Source organism: Cygnus olor, chromosome 8, assembly GCF_009769625.2.
Source record: "Cygnus olor isolate bCygOlo1 chromosome 8, bCygOlo1.pri.v2, whole genome shotgun sequence".
Lineage (NCBI taxonomy): Eukaryota > Metazoa > Chordata > Aves > Anseriformes > Anatidae > Cygnus > Cygnus olor.
Window position 1 is genome coordinate 12986293 of NC_049176.1, and position 13066 is coordinate 12999358.

The 13066-nt window shown below is 44.1% G+C and overlaps 1 protein-coding gene across 14 annotated transcripts in view; it reads left to right on the top strand.

Annotated features, from left to right (window-relative positions):
- The window catches only part of NPL (N-acetylneuraminate pyruvate lyase), a 33712-nt gene that overhangs the window by 16031 nt on the left and 4615 nt on the right, over nt 1-13066 (top strand). For 9 of the 14 annotated variants that reach the window (XM_040565329.1, XM_040565325.1, XM_040565337.1 and 6 more), the window contains 6 exons: nt 7072-7144; nt 8496-8569; nt 9643-9730; nt 10501-10558; nt 10653-10728; nt 12270-12362. In XM_040565329.1, the coding sequence (XP_040421263.1) occupies nt 7072-7144; nt 8496-8569; nt 9643-9730; nt 10501-10558; nt 10653-10728; nt 12270-12362 (462 nt within the window). Of the gene's footprint in view, nt 1-5944; nt 6092-6535; nt 6616-7071; nt 7145-8495; nt 8570-9642; nt 9731-10500; nt 10559-10652; nt 10729-12269; nt 12363-13066 lie in introns of those variants that run through there. The other 5 variants (XM_040565336.1, XM_040565335.1, XM_040565334.1 and 2 more) reach the window with 5 other exon arrangements.

Sequence of the window (13066 nt, forward strand, 5' to 3'; positions counted from 1 at the left end):
GACCACCTGGCAGCTCCTCTGCTTGGGGTCTGGGATAAGCTCCTGACTGCTGAAGGCAGTGATGATGGGAACAGCTCCAAGAGTCTGAGAAAAAGATAAAGGTATACAGAAATTGCCCTAGAGATCCCAGGATTTCCCTTTGGAGTCCCATGGACCTGAGAACATGTGCAGAGTTGCTGGAAACAGGCCCAGAGCATAAAAGTATTAAATAAATGCTCTCCTAAAATACTGTTTTCCACTTTCTCTGAAACATATGCGAAAAAGTGGTGAGCTTTTGGGGGCCTTTTTTTTTTTTTTTTTTAACTTAGATTATGCAGGCCTCCAGAGATGCTTTCTCTAAGAATCTGGTCTCTCTCTCCTTATAAGATAAGCCGATGTGGCTTCCTGCAGCAGATGGCACTGTTGTTTGTGTTCAGAGGTGAGTTTTACTCCCTCAAACCATCTTGGTTGTAAAGAGTGCCTTTAGTTTACAAATGGAACCATTATATAGTCACAGTTCTTTCTACCTCTAAAGCTTTACACTCAAATACTCTCTAGTATCTATTTCTGAACGGTTTCTGGTAATATTAAATGTTTATTCTTCCTGACATCTAGTAATATTTTGGCACGCCAAACATTTTCTGCAGCAGACACACGAGTGAATATCTGTGTCAGGAAAATTAAGAAAGTCCTAAATTAGGAAAATCTTCCAGGTTACGTTCAATTCTAGAAGAGTTAAACTGGTGGTCTTCCAGGCAGTACTGATACCCAATTTACCAGTTTCAAACTCAAATTTAAAATCTGAGAGCTCAGAATTTCTGCACCTTTAGATTCAGAGCAGAGAAAGCAAGGTAAATGCTCTACATATAATGACATCACGCCAGCTGCTCAGATGATGCATTGCTGAGTGTCAGAAGACAAGATGAGTATCAGCAGCCAAATGGTATTTAACCAAATTTCTTCACTTTCATGGGTGTTACCTTTTTGAATTTCTGCCATCATTTAGGCATTTGTACTTCCTATTAGTTCTAAAAATAGACTTGAGTAAGTATATCGTCTTTAAAGGAAAATTGTATCTGGATACATTTATTTACTTCAAAGAGAAATGGAAGCAAACCTCTATTTTAATTATGCCCAAACAAAGCTGCAGACATGATAGCTCGAGAAATGGGAAAATGCAGATGTCAGGACTGTGTAGGTGTACAGAATTGTGGTGTGGGTAAAGTAAAAGTAAAGGACAGGAGTGGTAAATTGTAGTCAGCGTAGCAAATGTTGGAAATGTTAGCAGAGCAACAACAACAACAAAACATACCCCACCCTAAGGGACTCCAGAGGAAACTTAGATGACCTTTGGCTTTAGTAGTTAACCAACCTTAGCAAACCAGTGATTTGAATAATGGAGCACTTTTGATGGACATGTCAATCAGCTATGTTGGCACATGGCAAGTTTAGCCTCTTGGCACAAAACCTCTGGTTCTTACGTGTTTATAATTACCCTACTTGAAATTACCTTATGGGGTAATTTAGATAAGCTTTTGATACTGATGTTCGTTTATTTCCCATAGAGAAAAAATGCTTAAATCTATAAAACCATGTTTTTATTCCTCTAATTGTTTGGGAAAAAATAGCAATTGATTTTTGTTGGTGATGTCCTTATCTGAGTTTGGCACTGAGTTTTGGCACTGCTAACACTTTCCTGCTTATTTCTGTGGCAACTGGGGCGACACTTTTCCGGTTGTTGCACAGCATGCTGCAGCTGCAGACAGCCTAAATCTTTCTTCTGCCTTTCCCAAAATTTACAACGCAAATTTTGGGTTCTCCCCTGAATTTATATTTTCCTGAATATAAATTTCCACAGCCATTTAAGTCTTTCTAAACTTGTTTTTACATATTAAAAAAAAAAAAAAGAACATTAAACACACACTTAAAATGAGTATAAAGGAGAGGAAGTATTTTAAATGGCCACAGTAAACTCCTTTCTTCTTTCCCTCAGGGGAAACATCATCCTTAGGACGCTGTACTCCCATACATGTCACTGGCACTGCTGATTGTTCTGTACTGGACCCTGAACTGGTGCATTGGGATGGCAGGATTTTACAAGACAGAGAAAAGTAAAGCATGGGTGTGAGTTTCAGCCTAGTGAAACTCTTGCATTTTCAGGGAGAATTCTCACCCTGTGCAGGTGGTTATTTGCTGGTGCCTGGAGGAGGTTTAGTAATTACCTGCTGTATTGTATAGTACTGCTGAACTGAACCCATGCTGTCCTTCAAACCACTGTGAAATAACTTACACATCAGCTTTGGCTAAAGCAATTCTTTTTCTTGTCTTCTGGTAATTACAAGGGGCTTTATCAGTGTAAATATCTGCGAGCCTTACAATCTTTACCATCATTTTCTTAATTACATTCCTTCTGAGACAAGCAAAGGCTGCCCTGAAACACCAAACCCTCACCCAAGGGCTGGGGAAAAGGGACAGAGGCCGTCTGGGGTGTCCGAAACAGTCATTGTGGCTTTGAAAGATGCAGGAAGACAGTCCCAGCCCTGGGCTGGGCTCTGGGCTGACAGACCTCAGCTGTGAACTGGGGGGGTAATGGGCTAGGGCAACTCCAAAATTTCTCAAAATGTCTCCAAACTACTGTAAGATTACTGTAAGACTTTAACCCCCTCTAGGCAGCTCTAAACCAGTATATATCACTTCTAAATTGCTCTAAAAGTCCTCTAATCAGCTCTGAGGAGTGGTAAGGACCTCCATATTGCCACAGTGAGGCCATTGCTTCAAAACAGATGTAATTTACACAACTCTAGATGGTCTCTAAACCACTCTAAAACTCTTCTAATCAGCTATAAACAGCCACTAAATAGCTCTGAATATCTCAAAAGATTTATTACCACCTTTAAGATGCCTTAAAACTTCTTGTAAACAGCTCTAAAGATCTCAAAATCTCCTCAAAAGCACTCTAAGAGGTTCTGAGGAACTGTAATAGCCCCTTAAAGAGTGTTGTGGTCCTCTGAACTGCACTAACATACTCCTAAACTTCCTCCAAGGAGCTTTCAGGTTCATGTGATCTTATCAAGAATTCCCCTATATTGATCTGAAAACCTCTGAATTTCAGTTGGGACTCTACAACTCCACCAAAAACCTCTAAAACTGCTTGAAGATGTTTTGAGGTGCTCTAAACCCCTCTGAAATAGCACTAGAGAGCTATGCAACATAGGCTCTTAAAGAGCTGTATTACACCCCTTAATTGCTACAGACAACTTTAAAAAATCATTTAACCGGTTCTAAAACACTCTAGAGCACCTCTAAACCAGTCTGGACTTCTTTACACGGTTCCAGAATCAGCTATAAACAAGGGTGAGCAGCTATAAACTCCAAAACCTCCACTTTACCACTCTGAAAACAGCACTAATCTCATCTAAGCTCCTTTACACTGCTTTGAGCAATACTAAAATACCACAAAATAGGTCTCAAAACCCTCTCTATCTCCATGCAACTGCTCTACAACTCTTCTGCAGTTTTGAAACTGTTTTTTAGAGAAACAATGCTGAAACCTCTCTTTGATCCTTTAAAACTCGATCATGCTGATGAGTGCGGAGAAGCTTCAAGCCTGTCTGAGCTGATCTAACATGTCTATAACCTGTTAACAGCTCTAAACCTATCTAGTGAAAGATCCCTGACATGGTGGAGGGGTTGGACTAGCTTTAAGGTCCCTTCCAACCCAAACCATTCTATGTTTCTAACATCTTGTAAAGTGTGCAGAAACTCCTGTAAAGTACTCTAAACAACTGAAAACTCCTGTACCTCTTCTAAAACGGTCAGAGCTCCTCTAAACTAAAGCTCCTGTGTCTTGCTGTAAGCAGCAATAATATACCTTTAAATACTTCTAAAATATCTTTAAATCTCTACTATGCAATTCTAAACTCTTATGCAGCTCTAAAATTCCTCTGAAGTGCACTAAGCAGCTCTAAAATCCCTCTAGACCAATCTGTAACTCCTACAAACTGTTCTAAGCAGGTCTAATCTGACTTGTGGAAAACAGACTCTATAACCTCGGAATAGTTATAAAGCAGGTATGTTTATTCGGTGCTGTGCACACATGCTGGACACAAGGGGGATAGCTCCACCTAACTTGTGCCCCAACGGTTATGGCAGTGTGCTTATATTAGTGGGACAAATACATATTCATTTAATTTCCCGTAAGTCTCTTGTATATTCATCAGGTCTCCGAAGAATCATTAACATAGGTTCTGTCTCTATTTGTGTGCGTACTGGTGTCCTTGGGTGGTCGGTCGTCTGGCATACTCTGGTGGTCTTTTGTTGAAGGCCAGAAGTCTTCCTCGCTGCTTATCTTCTGGCCTTCCTGTCTTTGACAGACTTCAGCAGTCAAGCTAGTTCTTGCTGGTTCCATTACCTACTCATACAGTCTTTTGTTCCCTTATCTTTGGGTTGTTAACATACAATTGTGCTAGCTAATACCTAGGAATCACCATCCTTTATCTTCTTCCCTGTCTCAAATCCACTTCAACCCATTGTAAAACTTTCATATGTTGTCAATGCTTTGGGCTTATGTGGCCAGGTTTTGCCAGCAGCACTAAGTAGCTCTAAAATTCTGTTAATATACTCAAAAAATCTTCAAAACTTCCTCTAAATGTCTCTATGCAGCACTGAACTGCCTCTGAACCTCGCTAGAGATACTGTTCTGGGGCAAATACTGCTTAAGCTCTTCAGTAGTGACCCAGATGATGGGTAAGAGAGCACCCTCAACCAGTCTGCAGATGAAAACACAAAGCTGGGAAGAGAGGTTGGCAGACCAGGTGGCTGTGCAGGCATCCAGAGGGACCTGGGCAGGCTGGAGATCTGGGCTGACAGGAACCTCATGGAGTTCAACCAAGTGCTTGCTGGGGGCTCACCAGGTGGAAGGCAGCTTGACAGGAGAGGACCTGGGGGTCCTGCTGGACAAGCTGAACATGAGCCAGCAGTGTCCTGCTCTGCATTAAGGCAGTGCTTTGCCAGCAGGTTGAGGGGGAGGCAGTCCTTCCCCTCTGGTCAGCACGGGAGAGACACAGCTGGCGCTGGGCTTCTCTGTTGCAAGGAGGACGTGGACTTACTAGAGCCAATGCCCTGAAGAGCCTTGAAGATGGAGTTGGAGAATCTATTACAAGGAGAGGCTGATGGAGCTGGGATGGTTCAGTCTGGAGAAAGAGATTCCACATTACCCATATGGATGGAAAGAGCATAGAGAAGAGGGGATGTCTGGAAGAATGAGAAAGGCTCTTCTCAGAGCCTCAAAGAAAGGAAAAATACATGTGCTTTGTGAGAACCTGCTAGTGAAGCCAAATCCCAGAGAAAGTGATCACAGTGTGAATAGCCCACAGTGTGCATATTTTGGAATGGAGGAGGAATACCAGAATCCCAACCTCTGAGATTGTTATGTGACTGCATGAAAAATGTGCTCCCAGAGCACACAACAACAGGGGATTGTTTTGTAGATACTAGACAGTCAGAAAATGCATTATAATGGAAGATCTGGAAGTGCATGCTGAAGGCAGAATGTTTCCTTGCACCTGCTCTAGGGATGAGAAACAGGTGTAGAAAACCCAGATGATTTTCCCCAGGAAGGATGGGGAGTGTTGTGCTGTGCAGGAGCTTCATTTCTCCATAGGGCCCAGACTGCACTGCATGTGCTACACATCTGGCAAAACCACATGTGGGAGAAGAAAACAAAAGCCACATGGGCTGTGTGTGGGCAGCGGTTTTAGCAGCCCATTAGCCATTGTCTTCTGCTTGTTTGTTTTGTGCCATAACTCGTGGAATTATTTAGGTTGGAGAAGACCCATAAGATCGAGTCCAACGATCACCTAATGCTACCAAGGCCACCATTAAACCACGTCACCATGTGATACATTTACATGTCTCAGTAACTCCAGGGTAAGCAACTCCACCGCTGCCCTGGGCAGCCTGTTCCAGTGCCTAACCACCCCTTCTGTGAAGAAGTTTCTTCCCCACATCTAACCTAAGCCATGGCACGAGACCGACACCCTCCTCACTGCAGCCTCCTGGCAGGGAGTTGCAGAGCATGATGCAGTCTTCACTCGGTCTCTTCTGCTCCAGAGTAAGCAGCCCCAGTTCCCTCAGTCCTCCCAACTCTGGTTTTCTGTCCTTCTGGTAGAGAGGGGCTCAAAACTGCACACAGGGCTCGAGGTGCGGGCTCACTGCCCAAGTACAGAGAGAGGGGCAATCGCTTCCGGAGCCTGCTGGCCATGCTATTCCTGATACAAGCCAGGCTGCCCTCGGCCCTCTTGGCCACCCGGGCACGCTGCTGGCTCATGGCTGACCACCACCCCCTCGTCCTTTTCTACCGGGCAACTTCCCCGCCCCAACCCTGTGCTGCTGCGTGGGGCTGTTGTGACCGAAGTGCAGCCCCTCGCTGAATGCCATGCGATTGCACTTTGGTATTTCAGAAGAAATTCGCCCCGAATCTCCCCACCGCGCCCCAGCCGCCCCCAACTCGGGGGGGAAGCTTGCGGCCTCTGCCTCCCGGCGGCAGGCCCGGCCCCGCGGCGGGGCGGGCTGAGGCGGAGCGGAGCGGGGCCCCCCCCCACTGCCGCCGCGGAGCCGCCGGGGAGGTGAGGGGAGGTGAGGGGAGAAGAGGGGAAGGGAGCCGGGGGGGAGCCGGGGGGGGAGCCGAGCGGCCTCGGGGGCTCTGGGGGCGGCCTGGGCGCGGGCCCCGCTCGGCCCTCAGCCCGCCCCGCTGCAGGCCGCCGGCCCGCGGGGTCGCTGTGCTGCGGGGCGGTGTGGGCTCGCTGCGAGGTGTTTATTCTCTGCTGGGCATACGGCAGACCGTAATCTGTATGTCGGGAAGGAAGACAGATGTCTGAATTGCAGCAGAATTTACTGCGCCCGTTCCTCTCCTGGGATGGTGCCGCCTGCAGCAAGCTGTCAAAATTGTCTCCAAGTGCTGTTCTCAGCCCAAAATAATGCCCTCGCAAAGTCCACTTTTTCTGAACTTTGCCTGTCCAGTTTTGTTGTTAACTGAAGTGAGTTGAAACAAAGCTTAAAGGTGGGAATCACTTTTATCTCTTCCTTTTCCAGACAGCTCAATGACACCCAGAAAGAAGCTCGAGGGTCTCGTGGCAGCTACAATCACTCCCATGACTCCCGATGGGTAAGCGTTACCTTGCATCATGGCGTGGAGCGTTGTCAAATTGCTCTGTCGACTGTTCCCTTAAAACACCGCTCTCCTCCTTTTTTACTGGGAGCAGATCAGGTCTGATTGGTTTTTAAATCAGATCTCTGATGAGGGAGGAAACTTCTAGGTGAGAAACTCTCTCCAGGTTCCCCTAGCCTCTGCGTCCTCCTGTTCCCCAGCAAGTGATGTAGGTCAGGGTTTGGAGAGTTTGGATCAGTCTTTCACCCGCTTTTCTATTGTTTTGGTAGATGCAAATTAAATCACAGTAAGGTCATATGAATAGAGTATTTTCAAACTTAAGGCAAATCACAGTCCTGATTAGAAGAGCTCTTGTGAACTGGACAATAATTGTTTAAATCTGATGTCTGTTTACCCTTTTCTTACCCCTGGCTATCTCATGCAAGCTTATAAGTGTATACATGTGTGCACAGAATTAGTTTAAACCAGAAGAAAATATTGCAAGGATTGCACAGTTCCAAAAATAACATCAAATCAAGAGCTGAAATTCTGCCTTCCTCAAAGAAATGATGATAAACAGATGCGTCCTTACTGTGTTTTGATGTTGCAAGATAGACTTGTTTGGAATCAGGAAAGGACCCTGAGCTTCTCTGACTTGTCAAGATCCGTATGTGTTTCTGAGGGAGAAGGTTGAGAGTTGCTAATACATTCTTCTGAATATAAGCCTTTACTTTTGAAAAATACTGTAAAGCAGGGTGCTATCACAGTAAGGGAACTCATTTGCATTGCAATCACTGCTTAGTTTCTTAATTTAAAGGAAACTTGTTTCCGATTTCATTTGTTATTACTACTTGAATTTATTGCAACATGGTATGTGGAGAGTGGAAATGTATGGAGACAGCAAAGGAATATTACACACTGATAAACAAAATAAATTTGCTCCGGAGAGAAAATAAATCTAGAATTCAGTTCCCGTTGTTTGTCAGGGAAGTCTGTTGCTTTCCTCATTCTTTAATGAGAGAGAGAAAGAGGTCAAAGTCACATGCAACAGACACCATTACACATTCTGTGTCCAGCAGTTACAAGTATAGTTTAACTGTTTGCCAGCATGTGCACAAATATATTTGTGGTCCCAAGGAACTCTTGGTTCCCCTAACAGTCCAAAAGGTTTGAGTTTGCCTAATTTATTGTGGAATGTAACACATGCTGAAGGTGTCATACCTTGGGGTATTTGTGTGTGTACAAATCCAAGACGTCAGAAATACATGTCTTTATTTTTGATTACTGAATCTCTAAGTTTAAAATTTCTGTGAATAGAGACTTACAGTTGCTGAGGCTCCTAAGGTTGCTGCGGTTCCTTTCATTTCAGACAAGTCAATCTTTCAGTGATTCGCCAATATGTGGATTATCTGGTAAGCGAGCAGAATGTGAAGAACATCTTTGGTAAGTTTTTTTTTTGTTTTGTTTTGTTTTGTTTTGTTTTTCCACAGAAACTGTGTTATGTCCCTTTTGCCTGTATAGCAAACCTATGATATCTTGCCTGATAAGAGCTGTAATGGGAGGGACTGCGGATATGGGATCATCAGTGATGTTTATATTCATCAGTGGAAAGAGTGTAAGCAATACTTAAGAGATCTGCTTTTGCCTATGCACCATTTCAGTGCGGGGTAAAATAAGTGTTGCCTTCATACAGTGACTCGATGAAGCAATGAATGGATAATGCTGTGCTGGCAGACAAGGGTCAATTGAATGATTCTTCCCGTTGACCAAGCAGGATTTAATCTGACTTAAATAACATCCGCTCAGCATTTCAGAGAATCCGATGGGCTCATCAAAGCCAAGTGAGCTTCTCTAAGGAGCCCTCTGATGCACTGGGTGATACCGGAGTGGTCACTGCTCTCATCCTTCTCTTCTGCCTCCATCTAAGGGGCTGCTGCCAGGGCTTAGGGGTGGCTGGATAGATAATACAGCATCTGCTAAACCACATTTGTTCACAGCCTGGTGTACTTTAGTAAGCTGAAGCCAGTGCTGAGATTTCTGTTTGAAATTTCAGTTGGAGTGGCAGAATGAAAAATGGAGCGTGCTAGTGACTTCAGCTGTCTGTTTAATCTGTTGTTTTGTGACTGAGCATACTGACATTTCCTTCTGTTCAAGAGGTGCTTTAGCCTCAGATACATGGTTCCACTCACCAAATTTCAGACTTTTTCCTTGGAGTGGAGAAATGACAGTCCCCCTACCTGGCTAGCTGCTTGTCCCTTCGTGCACTTGTCTCATTGCTGGGGGAAAAAGGTTTAACAGTTCCAGCAGCTGAAACACCCAGGTTTTGGATGCAAGCATTTAGCAATGATAACGCTGTAATCCCCTTGCAGATGCTGGTGCAGACCACTGTTATCTTAAAATGAATCGGAGGAAATATAATTCTGCTTAATTTCATCAAAATTGTCAGTACTTGCCTTCAGGAAAAGCAATGCCTGTAGGCCAGGCCTCAGCAACTGTGTTGTATTGTGTTGAAACAGTGAATGGCACCACAGGAGAAGGCCTGTCCCTTAGCATCCAGGAGAGGAAGCAGTTGGCAGAAGAATGGGTGCGCCAAGGAAAAGACAAGTGAGTAGCTGAGAGGAAACGGGAATTCTAAATCTCATGTCATTATATAGGCTTGCTTAAGACGTGTATAGCCAGGAAAAAAAACGTTTGATGATAGCTTTTTTTTTTTCCTTTGTGTATTTTGTTGTTGGGCTTTATTCCCCAGCTCCTTTATCACAGAAGCCTGCTTTTCTGTCGCTGCCAGTTAGCTGGTATCCATTCCTACTCCTTGGGGAGCTTGTAAGAGTGCTCCTCTTCGGTACACTGAAGGATGGAGGGAAAGAAAGGGCTATTTAAAGCCCCGTGAGCATTTCTTAACCTTTTAATATATTCATTAAATTATTTGGTAGGGGGAAGCTGTGGTGTAAAGTGTGCAAAGTCAGCGGCAAAAGAAGGAATTCAACCTGTATCTTCAGCCATGTGTCTAAGTGCAAGTCTCTTCTCTGTCTCCTGCACCTATTGTAGTCTTCTATCACTTGCCTCTGCCTTCTCCTTAGTTGCTGCCAGAAGATGTGGAGACAAGGAGGTGTTTTGGAGTAGGAGGGAGATAGTGAGCAGTAATAAACTGATGTGAAGGCTTACAGTCTGTGTGGATCTAAAGGTGAAACACAGAAACAGGACTGATGGACTGGAACCTGGAAAATACTCTTGGCAGGATCAGACAGGCAAAGGTGCTTTTAATTTAGCCCAGTGAAGTTCTTGTTCTGTGGCTTCCTGGTCTGAACTGATTCATTTAGGCAGACTGGTATTTTTCACCATCACTAAAACCTTCTGAATTTGTTCTTGTGCAGACTAGATCATGTGATCATTCATGTGGGAGCACTAAGTCTACCAGAGTCCCAAGACCTGGTGTGTATATGATATAATTCCTTTTCACTATGTGTGTAATAAGTAAAAAAAAAGCAGATGTGCCTTCAGGTATTTTCTGTTCTCTTTTTCGTAGGCAAGACACGCAGCAGCCATAGGTGCTAGTGGTATTGCTGTAATAGCCCCCTTCTTCTTCAAACCCACAAACAAAGGTGAGTAGATGTGATTGCCAGACCTCCTGAGGCCCTGTTCTATTGCCCTCAAGCCACTAGCAGTATTTTCTGGCAAAAGAGAGCTCAAGAACTCTGAGGACCAGTGATGATAATACTGCTCCTTGTGGAGGAAGCGTGGCTTTCCTCTGAGAAATAGAGGAGTTTCCAGCTGCTTGCAAGATTTCTCTTCCAAATTCCACATCTTGAAGGATATTCTGAAAGGGTGGGCATTTCAGCTGTGCAGTAATCCTTTATCATAGCTCTCTCATGTGCTCTCTTCCTTCTTCGGAAAATATTCTGGTCGTAATATTTGTACACCTGTGCCATGTCTGGCACCATGAGAAAACAAAACCTAAAAGGAGAATGTTTTTTTTCAAGGATGGTCTTCAAGAAGTCTCACAATAAAAAGCGTGAGGGATGTCATTTGGGATATATTTTGTTAGCGTGTTGTGAAAAGAGGAGTTGCTCATTGAAAGAGTAGTTAACTACCCTGCCGTCTTAAAATAGAGCACTGAGTTTGTGCTTGATCTGGGCTGCTCTAGAAAGCAGTCAGTTCTGTGCTGACCCTTGGTGGACACTGACCAACTCAATAAGCTGTTGATACAGCAGTGGCCCTTGTTATTGAGGTGATGTTTGTGACTTTGTGGCATACCTCTGCCCCTAGCAGGGTTATCCATCTCTTTGTTCTGTGCACCTAAGGTTACCTCAAAACTTACAAATGGAGTGGTTTTGCTTTCAACATGATGAACATAATGTAAAAGAACCACGTGATGTGAAGATTTGTAATAGAAATGTTAAATTTTGTCCGGATTAATTATGAATGGAATTGTTTATATGAAAGCACCAGAAGAAGCAGGAGTGGATTGCCAGAATGGCTGGAATTGATAGCCAAGGACACAATCAGTGGCAATCAAACTGGTAAGCACAGAGGAACAGCACAAAGATTAGCAGAAGGTCTTTGCTGTGATTGTAGTAGGATGACAGCAAGGTTTCAGCACGTGGCTCTTTGACTTATTCTTTCTGTTATGCCAATGCAAAGATTGTCTAAGATTTATGTATGATGCAATGAAAAGATTCTCGGGAAGAACGTAAACTGTAATAACTCTCTGATTCCTAAAATGGTGCAAAAAAAGGTTGTTGAGGGACCTGTTTGCTACCACCAGTTGAGCAGCGCCCCAGTGAGGTGGATGTGAACTTCATCCCTTGTCCTCTGTGTTGTGCACAAGTGGGAGAGACCACTTGGTCTGGTGTTTGAAGTCCTGAAGTTTGGATGTGTGAGAGTATGTATTTCTGTAAGAGAATGAGTGTGAGTCACTGAAATCAGTTTGGTTTGAAATAAACACCTTTGCCTTCCCTAGGGTCTTCCACTGAGTTCTGTTACGGTTGATTTTTGTGATGTGTGCAGGTTTTTATATTATTGGCTGTGCAGGGTATGCAAGCTGTGGATGGCCTGTCCCCAGACCCTGTCTGCTGTGCATCTGAACTCTTTCACTGCGGCTAGTCTCCTTGTCTTACGGGGGTACTTGGTTGTTTTCTTCCAGATGAACTGGTTGCTTTCTTACAGAAAGTTGCATCTGAAGCCTCTGGGGTTCCATTTTATTACTATCACATTCCTCCTCTGACGGGTGTAAAGAGTAAGTACTTCTTACTCAGCTCTTCCTGAGCCCCTAGACGTGTAGCACCCTGAGTAACCCCAGCAGCTGGGGTGACTGGTCTGCCAGCAGTACAGGGCTTCTGCTTGGCATCGTTCCCCAAAATGGGAGGTGAATCCAAGACTGGAAACTGGAGAAGTTGAATTCTTCTACACCGGAAAAGGTCACTGCTGCTGATTCTGTGACACCCGGAACGGAGAAGGTGATGCTGACTATGGCTTTGCAATTAGTGTGGGCAAGGATAGATAATTGCCCCGGGTAACCACAGTTAGATCCCAGTTTTTGCAAGACAGTGAACACCATTTCTCTTGGTGTCTCATGTGAAACCTGAGCCTTAATATTTAGCAGAGGAATAAGGAATAGAATACAGATCATAAGTTGTTTGCCCTAGGCATCAGGTTATGTGGTGTTTCTGGCTGTATGAATTTATATTTATTCTTTGTTGCCAGTTCGTTGCTCAATTTTCACTTATCCAGGGTTTTTATTTCTGATCTGGCAAAAGGAATGTTTCAGAGAAAACACCTTTTTTGTAACTTTGGGAAGTAATGACATTGAAGTCGTCTGATGGGTCGGTTTAGAACTATATAGTTTACCAAGCTTAGGCCAAAAGTGATTAACTTGTAAATATTAAGTCTACCACTTGGGGAGGAAACAAGGAAATCTCCCAGAGCAGGGATGTGTTTCTT